Genomic DNA, 12,580 nt, shown 5'->3' with positions numbered 1-12,580 from the left:
AACTAATTCCATTTGAAGGCGGACAAAAATAATGATGTTAAATCCCGAGTCACAATCAAAATGTTGGAAAACGTCCTGCTTATTTTCGTTCTATCACACTAACAACCACATCTTCAAAGTTATCTTTAGCCTGTATAATACTGGCGAGATACTGTTTGTGCAGCAATAAACATCGAATACAGCAGTAAGATAGATTTGCCACGTGACCATATCACATCCAAATTTAATTCACCTAAGGTCTTCACCTCAGACTAATGTGTTTTTAATGCAATTTCTGAGGAACTGTTTGTGGACAAACAATACAATGAGTCACAAAAAAAAAGTTATAGTTGATATGACTTCCAGTAGTGTAAGGTGGCGTGGTAACAGAAGCGCACGAAGAAGATTAGGGGTAGAAAAAAACAACAGTATTTATTTTAATAAAAAAAAACATGCAGGAGATGCAAAGAGACTAAATAACGGGAACTTAGCAGATCACATACCAACATGAACAAATTACTAACAAGAGAGTAACTAATACAAGGCTTTAAATACACAGACAAAGTAAACTAGATGAGACAAAGGTTAAACTAATAAGTAACTAAGGCAACTAACTAGGGAGTAATCAGGGACTAAACTGGAAGGGAATACAAGAAAATGAAGCACAAGTACAAAATTAATACTACAACCCCAAAACAGAAAAAGTTGGGACATTTTGTAAAATGCAATAAAATCAAGAATCTGTGATTTGTTCATTCTATTATACATTTTATTAACTGAAAAAAGTACAAATAAACGCTTTCCAATGTTTTCACTGACCAACATAATTGTATTTTGTAAATACGAACAAATTTTGATTTTGATGGCTGCAACACACCCCAAAAAAGTTGGGACATAGACATGTTTACCACTGTGTCACTTTGCCTTTCCTTTTAATGTCACGTTTTTATCATTTAGGAGTTGAGGATACTAATTGTCTGAGTTTTGCTAGTGGAATATTTGCCCAATCTTGTCTGATACAAGACAGCCGCTAAACAGTCTGTGGTCATCGTTGCCTGATTCTCCTTTTCATGATGGATCATACATTTTCCATAAGAGACATATCTGGACTGCATTAAGGCAGGCAGGCACATCCCTTCTCTGGTGCAGACTGTCTAGAAAAAACAGTTTTAGCATGTGTAGAATGAGGCCTGGCATTGTCTTGCTTCCCAGGAAAGATGTCATCTTGATGGCAGTTTATGTCTCTGTACAATCCAAATACATGCCTCCATGTCAATGGTACCTTCACAATAATGCAAGTTACCCATACCGTTTGCAATGATGCACCTCAATACCAGCACAGATGTTTGCTTTTGCACCTGTCGTTGGTGAAAGTCTGGTTGGTCCCTTTCGTCTTTGGGACTGAGAACTCGGTGTCCATTTTCTACCAAAAACAAGCTGAAACATGGATTCATCTGACCACAGCACACATGTCCACTGTCTTCTAGACCATCTGAGATGACCTCAGGCCTAGAGAACTCGCCGGCATCTCCACATAGAACTGATGTGAAACTTTCTCCTTGCGTAACAGAGATTCAAGTGGCATTTCTTAATGCAGAGTCAGACTGTATTCAGTGAAAACGGATTTCCAAATTACTCCTGAGCACATGTGTCTGTATTTAATGGATTAGCATGATGGTATCTTGTGCAATGCCATCTGAGGGCTCAAAGGTCACGCACATTCAACAGAGGTCTACTGCCTTGCCCTACACAGACTGTGATGTCTCTGGATTCCCTGAATCTTGTGACAATATTATGTATGGAAGATGATAAAAGACATCAATTCTTTCCAATCTTGCATTGAGAAATGTGATTTTTTTTAATTGTTTGACAATTCTCTCATGATATTTGGCACAAAATCAAAATTAGTTCATATTTACAAAACACAATTATGTTGGTCAGTGAAAACATTGGAAAACTTTTCTTTGTACTTTTGTCAGTTAAAAAAGTTTAAATAGAATGAACAAATCACGGATTCTTGATTTTAATGCATTTTACAAAATGTCCCAACTTTTTCTGATTTGGGGTTGTAAATTACATATCTCTAGGAAGGCGTGTCCTCACAGTGTTATAATGCGGAGGGAGGAAGGGAGTTTAGGAGGTGGGCAAGTAGCTGGTATGGATGGGGACCTGGAGGAGATGGTAGAGTGAGACACAATGGAGGAGGCAACAGAGGGATGAACTAATGTGGTGCATGGGCGATGGGTCCAGGCAGTACCAGGGGACTGACGGACGGATGTGGAGCCGTAAGAGATGGAGACCCAGGCGGAGCTGGGAGGAAGATGATCTAGGGTGACTCCATAGGTTTGGGAAGCCAAGGCTATGTCTCTCTCTTGTGGGACCAAGGTGTAGATAGGGGACCCGGAAGACCGGTGGGACACCGGAGGACAAAGGACGAGGAACCCAATGGAGCTAAAGGGATGGAGGGCTGAGGCGCAGCCGGAGGCTCAGGAAGTCCACGGTAGGACCAGGACAACGATGGACAGAGGCAGAGCCGGAGGATAGAGGGAGCCCAAGTAATGACAAACCACGATAAACCAGAGTGAGCGTGGAGCCAAGGCGGAGCAGAGGGACTAACAGACCGAGGTGTAGTCATGGGCCCGGAGGTCCAAGGTGCAGCCAGGGAATCCGCCTCACAAGACCAAGATGGTGTTAAAGATGCACGAGGCGGAGTCAAAGAGCTGGAGGGAGCCAGTGGATAGGGCGGAGCAGATGAGTTGAACGGCACCAGCAGAGAAGGCGGATCCAGGGGAGTGAATGGAGCCAGTGGAGAGGGTGAGGCCAGTGAGGGAGGAAGGATTTCTCCCTTGGGAGAAAGGGACTTGGATGGGACCAGTCCATCCAAGAAGCCAAATGGGACCGGCTGAGGAGGAATGATATTGGGGTTGGGGACTGTGGTCAGGAACTGGCTCCGTGGTCAACAAATCAATGAGCCATAGCTCCTCTTCTGCCTCTGGGAGTTGTTCAGCCTCTGCGAGAAGCTCCGGACTCTGATGATGACTCTGGCTTCTGGTCTGGAGGGGGCAGGAAGATGGCTGCTGGAGGTGGTACTGGATCGGGGGAGTTGGAGTTGATGTTGTCCACCTCGTCAACTCCCATGGTCAAGGAGGATCCACACACCCATAAAGGGGTAATTGGAGAAGTCGTTTAGGGGAGGTGGCCTTCCATAGCATTATTGGCTCCAATATGCCATCCAACCTGCTCCAAAGAGATACTTGAGTGCCTCATCGTCCCACCGTGCCTCACGGTACACCTCCAAGAACCCCATCACATACTTCTCCAGTGAGCATCCGCTTTGTAGCACAGTCCATTTTTTCATTTTCTCTTATCACTTTTAGGTCAGTTCTTCTGAAAGGTGGTGTGGTAGCAAAGTGCTGTGCTGGCACTACGAGCCAAGTCAAATCATGTCTATCAACGAGTGCCTCTCGACTTAAGTTTATAGAACTAATGCTTAAGTTTCTTTACTCCAGGCATGAGACTGAACTGCGCCTGTACTACAAGTTTAAAGTCAAATGCAGTGTGGCAACTGAGGGTGCTTTTGTTTATAGTGGTGTGCAGACATTCTCCTTTGACAGTAAACTTGTCTTTGACCTGTAAGAACACTAAAACAGTATTGTCATTAGGTGAGATCTCATTAAAAACCAAACAAGGCCAAGTTGAAATCTAAATCCTACAAAAAAGAACAGGGGAATATAGCACTTGAGTTATTTTTTTAGCCAATCAGAAAATTTGATTCACACAAACACCTGATGCAACTGTTTTCTGGTTGTGGTCACTGTTGTGATGATTCAGTTGTCATATCAAGAGTTAGTCAAACCTGTAAGGTCCTCCTGGGTCAGAAGAAACTTGGGATAAGACATCAAAGGGACATTTTTGTCAGTGTAGTTGCTCTGATTACACAATCTTCTGTTGTTCTCTATTATTGGGACCTTGCTGACATTTCACTCCCTCCATCTGCTGGTCAATGTTCATTAATGCATCTGTTGATTTAAAGAAGTGACTGTTTTGTATTCCTACGGACAACAGGGGGCAGTGCTGGGTTTGAGTCTTCATCAGTAAAAGCCTCTGATGGACAGACAGTTGTGGTCAGAGAATGAACCAGTGAAATCTCTTATAAGGAGAGGAATGACTGGGAGAACTGAAAAGGCTTAAAGATCAAGTTTGAGAAAAAAAAAAAAACAATTAAGAAATTCCAAAATGACCAGACAATAGATTCAGTTCACCTCAAAGAACTGGCTAAAAAAACTGACGTGACAGAAAGTTTTCCTTTTTACACAGTTTTTGTGTTAAAGATTTTGTCTTTGATATAACTCTAAAATGAACATTTTTAAGAAAATCTAAATATTTTAAATCTAATTCAGTCAATGTTTAAACATTTCATAATGATGAATTTTAGACTGAAAAGGAAAACAAGTTTAGTAAAAAAAATTAAAAAGTTGATATTTTGCAAAATGATGAAAACGTGTCAGACTATATAATACTAAAATTGAATAAAATTTCAGGACGTTTTTGAAGAATGTATAAGCGTGTTTAAACAAAATTTATGTGAAAACTGTGCTATTTTTTAAAAATTCTGAAATGAAAAAATTTAAATAAAAACAGCATTTTTCTGTATGATGTTTCTACATGTTAGAGCACCAGGGTTGTACATCGTGATGTCTATGTAGAAAACAAAAACTTTTTAGTAATTATTTTTTATTATGCAACTCATTTCAAATATAAACCAAAAAACGTATGTCAGAACAACACACTTTCATAACTTTTAACTGGAATATTTTTTCATCAAAACTTTATATAAGAAGTTATCTATAAAGTAACGCGATGACCTGCACAGTTTGTCACTAACATTCAAGGAATATGCAAGAATGAAAAAAAAAGCAAAATACAGCTTCATCAGACTCATTTCAAAATGTTCATTTTGGATCCTAAATGGACGTTATAATTAGTACTTCAACACGATTGCATAACTAACATTGATTTTACACAACAGTACTGTAAACAGTAATTTGGCAATTTAAGTTTCATACAAAATTTTATATATAGTTTTATATTTTAAGGTCTAATTGATTAGACTATAAATGTAACAGTTTGTGTGGATTTAACAGAAAGCCACTGGCATGAGACAAACAACATCTTTCTCTACTCGACAATCATTAACAGTTCTGTTGTAGTGGCGGTTTCCAGAGTACATATGCTTTGCATATGTGGCCATATGTGCGTGAATATGTGCATGGCATGTGGTAAACTGCCATCAGATGGAGCACATGGCTTTGTCAGAGATATGGTCATTTGTGTGAGCTCCTCATGGTGATGCTTATCAGTGTGAGAATTTCAGAGTTAAATTTTAACGGAATATTGATGCCATTGAAATGTTTACCTTACAACATATTGTTTCTTCCACTTACAAAAAAGTATTTCATTGTTAACACATAGTAATACCATGTTGTTTGAGCATAGATCACTGTTATACAAACGTATTCTTTAAAATACATTTTTAAAAACTTTTTAGAACCATATTACCATGGAAAAGTTTCATGTAAGTTACTGTAACATTTAAACAGGCAGTTGCAAACTTATACCTGATCAAACTAAAAGTGGTTAACTCTTACTCTTAAGAGTTGTTGGTGTAACCTAATTTGAATCATTAATCAACAAGTCTCTGAATAGTTTAAGCATGTTCATGTATTTTGTCTTGGTGAACTAGATCTTCTACACTGCTGCTGCATATTGTTGCTATTTCCATTAGGTACACTGATATGCTGGTGCTGCATACATACACATTCATAAATCCCATAGTAGATCTAGGCAGGTGGAGCTGGGGGAGGTGGAGGGTTTCAGAGGAACTCTAAAACGGCACTGCAGGAGCATCTTACAGTAAACACTAAACCAAATTTAAATGTTGAGCAAGCAATCTCATTGGCTGCAGAATCAGCAGAGGACAATCAGCTTTATGCCATTTAGTAAATTATGTAATTGCTAGCAGATTGCATGTAAAGGATTTGCTTGCACCATATAGACTGAGTTTCATGACTGAGCTATTTATGTTGTCTGGTCGGTTCATCATGAACAAAACATCATCATGAACAAAACATTTTCACCTTGTGATTTTATAAATTAAAAAGATTAACATGACTGCATTGTCAAAAATACAACTTTGCATGTAAAAATGAATTTATTTAGACACATCAGGTGTCAACATTTAATGGCATTAAAAATTAATTGAAATTAGCACAAAAATGGGCAAATATTTGATATATAAAAAACGGATTCATAACTACATATAACGCAGTGTAATGGTTAACAATCCTCAGATTTACATATTTCAAAGATCATCTTCAACTTCATAGAATTCCACGTTATTCAGTGTTAGTGTACATAAAAATTCCCAAGTTCAATTGAGCCTCAATTAAGCCAAATAAAATTAGAAAATCAGTGTTTTAAGTCCACATTACATTATGAACATTAAAAAGGCAAAACCATCCTCTGTAAAATACTCAGTATTTATTTACTCTTTCCCGGCTAGGAGAAAGTCTTGGTGGATGAAGCACATTAACTACCCATGAATCTCTGCGAGTTGTTCTGAAGGCCTCTCAGTGTTCTCTCAGTGAACTGATAGGTAAGTTTACGCTTCACTTTGCAGATCTCTCCTGTTCGCGAATAGTTTCGCAGAGCACGGGCCATTTTCTGGTACGTCATGGTTTTCCGGTTGCCCTTGCGTCTGCCCCACATCTCTGCCAACTTTTCCTTGTTCTGGGAGGAGAACTGGAACGTTCCGCTGTTAGACTGAACCCACCAAATGCAGCTCCGCATATCTGGTGTCTGTAACATCTCATATAAGAACTGGAACAGGCGCTCTTTCCTTTTACCTGAGAAATGACAAGTGTTTTAGTGACTTTTAAATAGCAGAATGTAACATTTATGAAATTGGCATCTGTCTGTCTATCTAATCACTTGTTGGTCAAGTAATTGAAAGACCAGCGCAGAGTCTATTATCAAGGCCTATTATTATTAATTTTAAAAATTGGCCTATATAGTGCATGTCCAACTCAATCCAACCAAAGCCTGTGTAAATCACTTGACTGTAAGGGTAACTCTATTTGGAAGAAAAAATACAAGGTGGGTGACATGTTGGAAACATAAACACAACATTTGTGTGGAGCTATGTCTAGTCGAGGTGGGTTATACATCATACACGTTGAGGGCGGCGTGTGTGTTTATGTTGAATTCCCATAAAGCAGCTCGTGTTTCTAGCTCGTTCTCGCTTCTCATGAGACTTCCTATTTCCAACTTACCGGCAGTGGTGCCATGCCGCATTAAACGTGCCCCCTCAGATTTTTCCTCCCTGATATTTTTTTTGTCACAACTTTATTCCTATTATGCTCCATAATTACCAGAGCCTATAACGACTCAAATGTATACTTCTGGATGTGTAATAAATCGGTCAGCATCAGGCCGCCCCTTTCTCCTAATATGGTGTCTGTGTATATCAAATCTAGAGCGATATGCGCGTAGCGCTCTAGAATCTTTGCTGTGTATGTTCAAGCAACTCACTCGTCTCACACGTTGAGCTGGAAATGTTTTACTGATGGTCTTGAAGTGGTAAGTGGGCAAAGCAACAAATCGGCATTGAATTAGTTATCGGATGATATTAAAAGGTAGTGGGATTACTAAAGTAATGTTACATGTTACATTTGATTTGATTACTTTTTTACATTTCTGTCAAATATTAACCATTTTCAAATAAACGGGGTAGTGTTAACCTTATTCAGCACTGAAATCTGTCAAACGTCTTTCAAAGTCCTTCATCACATATTAATATTAAAATAACTTAATTTCAGAGCACCACAAAGTCAGACCTCAGCAACTTTATGTACCTTTAATGTAAGATCGTTCTGAGGTCACATACCAATTTAAAATCATAACATAAAAACTGCAATGGTACTGTTTTTAAAATCATGTGTAGTAGGCCTAAGTGTACAGTAAGTGTGTGTGTGTACACATGCTTTAATGAAGTAGACTTCAAAAGCTATGAATTTGAATTTGAATTTGAATTTGAGCTTACAGTTCTTTCATCAAACTGTCTTTTACATAAACTTACAAAATAGATACTTTAACTTAGTCCACAGATAGAGGAGGGTTGCTGCTAGCTCCGTTAAGGTATTTCTGTCCCTCCCAAACTGCATTGAATTGGTATGTTTAGCAGCCAGAATTAAAAAAATAATCAGGGGGAGAAACCCCCGGACCCCTCCTAACATGATCCATATCACCCGTCAGAAAACAATTGCAACGTCTCAGATTGTGCCCCCCCAGCATTTTGGCTTGCATGATGCCCCTGCTTACCGGGACGTTAGTCCCCATGTTGCAAGGTTGGTTTTCCGCCTGGGAACGTTCGGGGGAGCGAGGAAGGTCACTATTTTCACCGTAACAGGTTATTAAACCATCCAAATGATTTCTAAATGGTTTCATTTAAGTTGAAATAGTTGCTAAGTTCCCCTTCAAACAATCTGTTGTGTTCCACAGAAATTGAGGTTGAGTAAATTATTAGAATTTATCATTTATTGGTGAAATAAAATTTAAACTGTCCATTTTAAACTGACTTACTAAAACGAATCGACTGTCCCAAAACCAAAATAAAAATAGGACAAACGAAGGTCTACTAATGCTGTGTTTTACCTGAGAGCGGCACTAGTGCCATAGAGTCATACACAATCTGTCCCGTCCTGTCAGAGGTCGGAGATGGGGGAAATTCTTGGCATCCAGAACTGGTGGACAGCGAATCTGAATCACTGCATTGGTTTCTGTCATACTGGCACTGTCCCTAAAACGTAGGCTGTTATTAACATCCACACATACTGTAGGTCAAACTACATGACTGTAATATTATTAGTGTTTATGTCTGGTGAGACCTACCCACTCGTTGTGACTTGACTGAGAGAGCCACGTCTGCTGCTGCTGAGGCTGTTGTTCATGAGTCTCATCTGTTCCTGGTACTGCACTATAATGCCATTCATATGCATAACGGCCAGACCAGCTGTTCTCTATGGAAACACATCAATCATTATTATCCCATGTGCTGCTCGCTACAATCAACAACACATACAAGCTGTCAGACATTGTGTTTTTTTTTTTTTTTTTGGATGATGAAGCACTTTCCCCTATCCAACTTAACTGGCAGCAACAAATACCATTTGTAGGTTGATTCCCATGAAAAGTGTAATACTGTTCATCTGTAGCACTTTTGAAACATTGCTGTTTACTTGAGCATCTGACCAGCCTGACACAGCAACAGCTTGGCCAATGGTGTGAGTTTGGGGGCGGGGCTAGCCGTCTGAGTGACCAATGGAGGACGTGAAAAAGATAGAACTGTTTAAAAACTGCAGTCTTTTTTGTTTTTCTTGTTGTTGTGGCAAAAATATTGCACAATTCACAAGTACTTTTTTTACTAAATTTCCGCTGTTTTTACAGTTACTCCTCACTAAACTGAACTGAATCTACGTCTTGAGACAAATAACAAAGCTTTGTCAAATATATAAAACAAATATATACCGTTAATAGGTTGATTCCCCTGAAAAGTGCAAAAACTGTTAATCTGTAGCACTTTCAAAAGACACAGCAACAGCTCGACCAATGGTGTGAGTTTGGGTGCGGGGCTAACTGTCTGAAAGATCAATGGGGGACGTGGAGAAGGTAGACCTGTTTAAAAACTGTGTGACTGTGTTTATACAGGTTTTTTTTGTGGCTAAAAGATCACACAATTAACAAGTAAGTACTTTTTATTGCTAAATTCCCACTGTTTTTACAGTTTCTCCTATCTAAACTAAACTGTTATAACCTGAGGTATGGAATCCACGTCTTGAGACAAATAACAAAGCTTTGTCAACCTTACAAAACTGAAAGTGCACTTCCATTCAGTTCAAAAAGGAGAAGTGACCCTTCCCCTCAGTGGTCTCCTATGGTGTTTTAGTTTTGATTGTAAAACACTCACCTGCCATACTGTGCTCCTCTTGGTTTCTCCTCTGGACACATGGCGCTGACATCACCTCCACCGAGTGCTCCTGCAGGTATTCCTCAATCATGTCGAGGTCCAGGTTCCCTGACAACGCCTCTCTAGGGCCCAGGTCTTGGAAGTATTGAACCTGTAGGTAAGTCAATGCATGTAAGCAAGCATTAAATCAGATGCAGTACAGACATTACACAATTGCCATCAGTGGAATAATGGGACAAATAAAGTGAAATATTTCAGTTTCATTCTTTCAAGTTGCTTTCATGTTTAGGAGAGACAATTTTCGTAGATGCAAAGGACAACACATTTAAAAATTACATTTAAAAAAAAAAAATACAGTATACAGTCTTGCTCAAAAGTTTACATATCCCTTTCAGAATCTGTAAAATAATGTAATAATATTAACAAATCTAGGGTTTAGCAGTAGTTCATTTAGTACTGCTCTACAAAATATACTAATATGCTGCCCAGAAAAAAGACAAAAAAAAAAAATTAGTTAACCCTAATCATCCAAATCAAACAGTTTAAAAAGTCCCTCAATTGTCCTTAGTGTGAAAAAGGTTAAAACATGCAAAGATACTGGAAAAGCAAAGAGAGTACTGGACCTGGAGTATTTTCCTGAAGAAAAGAGCTCAGAACAAACAAGGGACTCGTGAGCAACCATCACAAAACATAAAAACAGCCGTGGATCATCCAGGTAATGAAATACAGTATTAAGAATCAAAATTTTGAATGGGATAATTTTTATAGATTCAACTATAATTATTTTTTCTTGTGGACTCTATGGAAACATCAGCTATGTTAAATATCTTATGCAGGTACCAAATATATAAAAAAATAACATCCAATTTGTGCGATCCCTTCTTATTTTGTTAAAATTATTTTTTTTTTAAATGCAAATTTTGCAAGGGGTATGTATACTTTTGAGCACAATTATATTAATTTAAAGTTACAACTGTTTAACAGGAATATTGGAAGGAAGTTGTAACAATTTGCATGACTATAAAGTGATTCTCCCTCTTCTCAGTAAAAATGATACTAATTTGCATTGTGAGTGTGTGTAAACATTTTAGTGGTAATAATATGCATATATTTAATAAGCATATATATTTTGCCTACAGCATTTTGACATTTTAGCCACACTTTACATGTCATTTCATTAAACAACAAAATATAAAACTAAGTGTCATTTTACTTTCATTTTTACACCAGCATATTTTCATATAACATATGCAACACTTTAAATGTACATCAAAACTTGCTGCATTCATATGTGTCGATCAGATGTTATATTATACAGGAATAATGATTGTTCCAAATAATTTCAGCACCAATAAACAGTCACACAACAGTGGCATTCAAGAGAGCTGATACATGCACACTTGTGTGTTTAATATATCCTAGTGCATATGTCCTTTAATTTATATACAGGTATATGTATATGGAAAATCATTTGTCATGCACCCCCACCCCAGAAAAATAAATAAATACTCACGGTTTCAAGGGCCAACATCTGAAAGAAGAACAAAAAAAAGTCCGATAAGTATACAAAACTCAAACAGCACATGAGTAGCCTACAAACACCTTACAGTGACACTGCACAGATCGTACGGCAAGCTGTTAGAATGCAGTTTGATCACTTTCTGAAACATATTTCAGAGTAAGATAAGAAACTGAAACAAACAAAAAAATCAACTATAAAATAAATACGCTCAAATAACTACAGAAGCATCATGAATATTCAGTTACCTCAATGTAGTTCCAGTGGCTGAGTCGACTATTAATGTGTCGCAATAGAAAAGTGGACAAGCCTATGACTGGTGAACGAGAGTTTGAAAGGTGGAGCTGTGCATCACCTGTAATACACACCTGTCGCCTGATCTGACCCTTTTATATCCTCCTCTCTCTCTCTCTCTCTCTCTCTCTCTCTCTCTCTCTCTCTCTCTCTCTCTTCGCTTTCCCCTCCTCCTACTGGAATACTCATAACGTTGAGCCAACCTTCCATCATCAAAATGCAAATCTCTATTAATCAAACATTCATCTGGGTTTAACGGTATGAGCACGTCTCACAACCACTCCCCATTGCTCTGTCTGTATTAAAGCCTTCCGGGCATTTGGTCTGTATTGTTATACTTTGTGTCCTAAAAAGTGGGATTATACTTATAACCGCCACAGCGATTATTGAGGTAATTAATTATTGCACGCATCCAGATAACATCTCTTTTCCCTGTCTGAAATCCTGCAGTTGATATAGTTATGGTGTTGATATGTCAGCAGAACCATCATAACCCATTTATTTAAAGTGCCATGATCCGGAATGGATGAACTGCTTGAGATCTACTGAAGCAGATGTTCATTAAATGTGTATTTGTATAAACTGAAATCAACACATGCATGTGAATCATCATCTTCCTGTTCTGTGGTCAGTAAAGTTTAATGACGGAACAGTAACTCGCACTCAAAGCAAAAGACTTATGACATTGTTCCAAAATATCCTTTTTATTCATCAAAGAATCCTGAAAAAAACACTAAGTGCATTAAAATTATGAAGCAGCACAA

The 12,580-nt window shown here is 38.3% G+C and overlaps 1 protein-coding gene across 1 annotated transcript; it reads right to left on the bottom strand.

Moving 5' to 3' along the window:
* Positions 1 to 6,171: 6,171 nt before the first annotated feature.
* On the bottom strand, positions 6,172 to 11,930 carry LOC143712745 (uncharacterized). Its single transcript, XM_077204771.1, has 6 exons — positions 11,771 to 11,930; positions 11,517 to 11,534; positions 10,004 to 10,154; positions 8,929 to 9,056; positions 8,692 to 8,836; positions 6,172 to 6,884 (listed from the first exon to the last, which is right to left on the bottom strand). Exons 2-6 carry the CDS (start codon positions 11,532 to 11,534, stop codon positions 6,568 to 6,570), a joined length of 759 nt encoding a protein of 252 aa, XP_077060886.1. The 5' UTR covers positions 11,771 to 11,930; the 3' UTR covers positions 6,172 to 6,567.
* Positions 11,931 to 12,580: the final 650 nt, after the last annotated feature.

This window comes from Siphateles boraxobius, unplaced genomic scaffold (genome assembly GCF_051911475.1).
Source record: "Siphateles boraxobius isolate OS27281-9 unplaced genomic scaffold, OSU_SipBor_1 50, whole genome shotgun sequence".
Classification (NCBI taxonomy): Eukaryota; Metazoa; Chordata; class Actinopteri; order Cypriniformes; family Leuciscidae; genus Siphateles; species Siphateles boraxobius.
Note: the sequence above shows the minus strand (reverse complement) of the source record. Positions and strands in the feature narration are given on the sequence as shown.

Coding starts and splice junctions, on each gene's coding strand:
- LOC143712745 (XM_077204771.1), bottom strand. Junction 9,057..10,003: donor AGAGGAGCACAGTATGGCAG/GTGAGTGTTTTA, acceptor GTGTTTCCATAG/AGAACAGCTGGTCTGGCCGT. Junction 8,837..8,928: donor AGTCAAGTCACAACGAGTGG/GTAGGTCTCACC, acceptor CCTACGTTTTAG/GGACAGTGCCAGTATGACAG.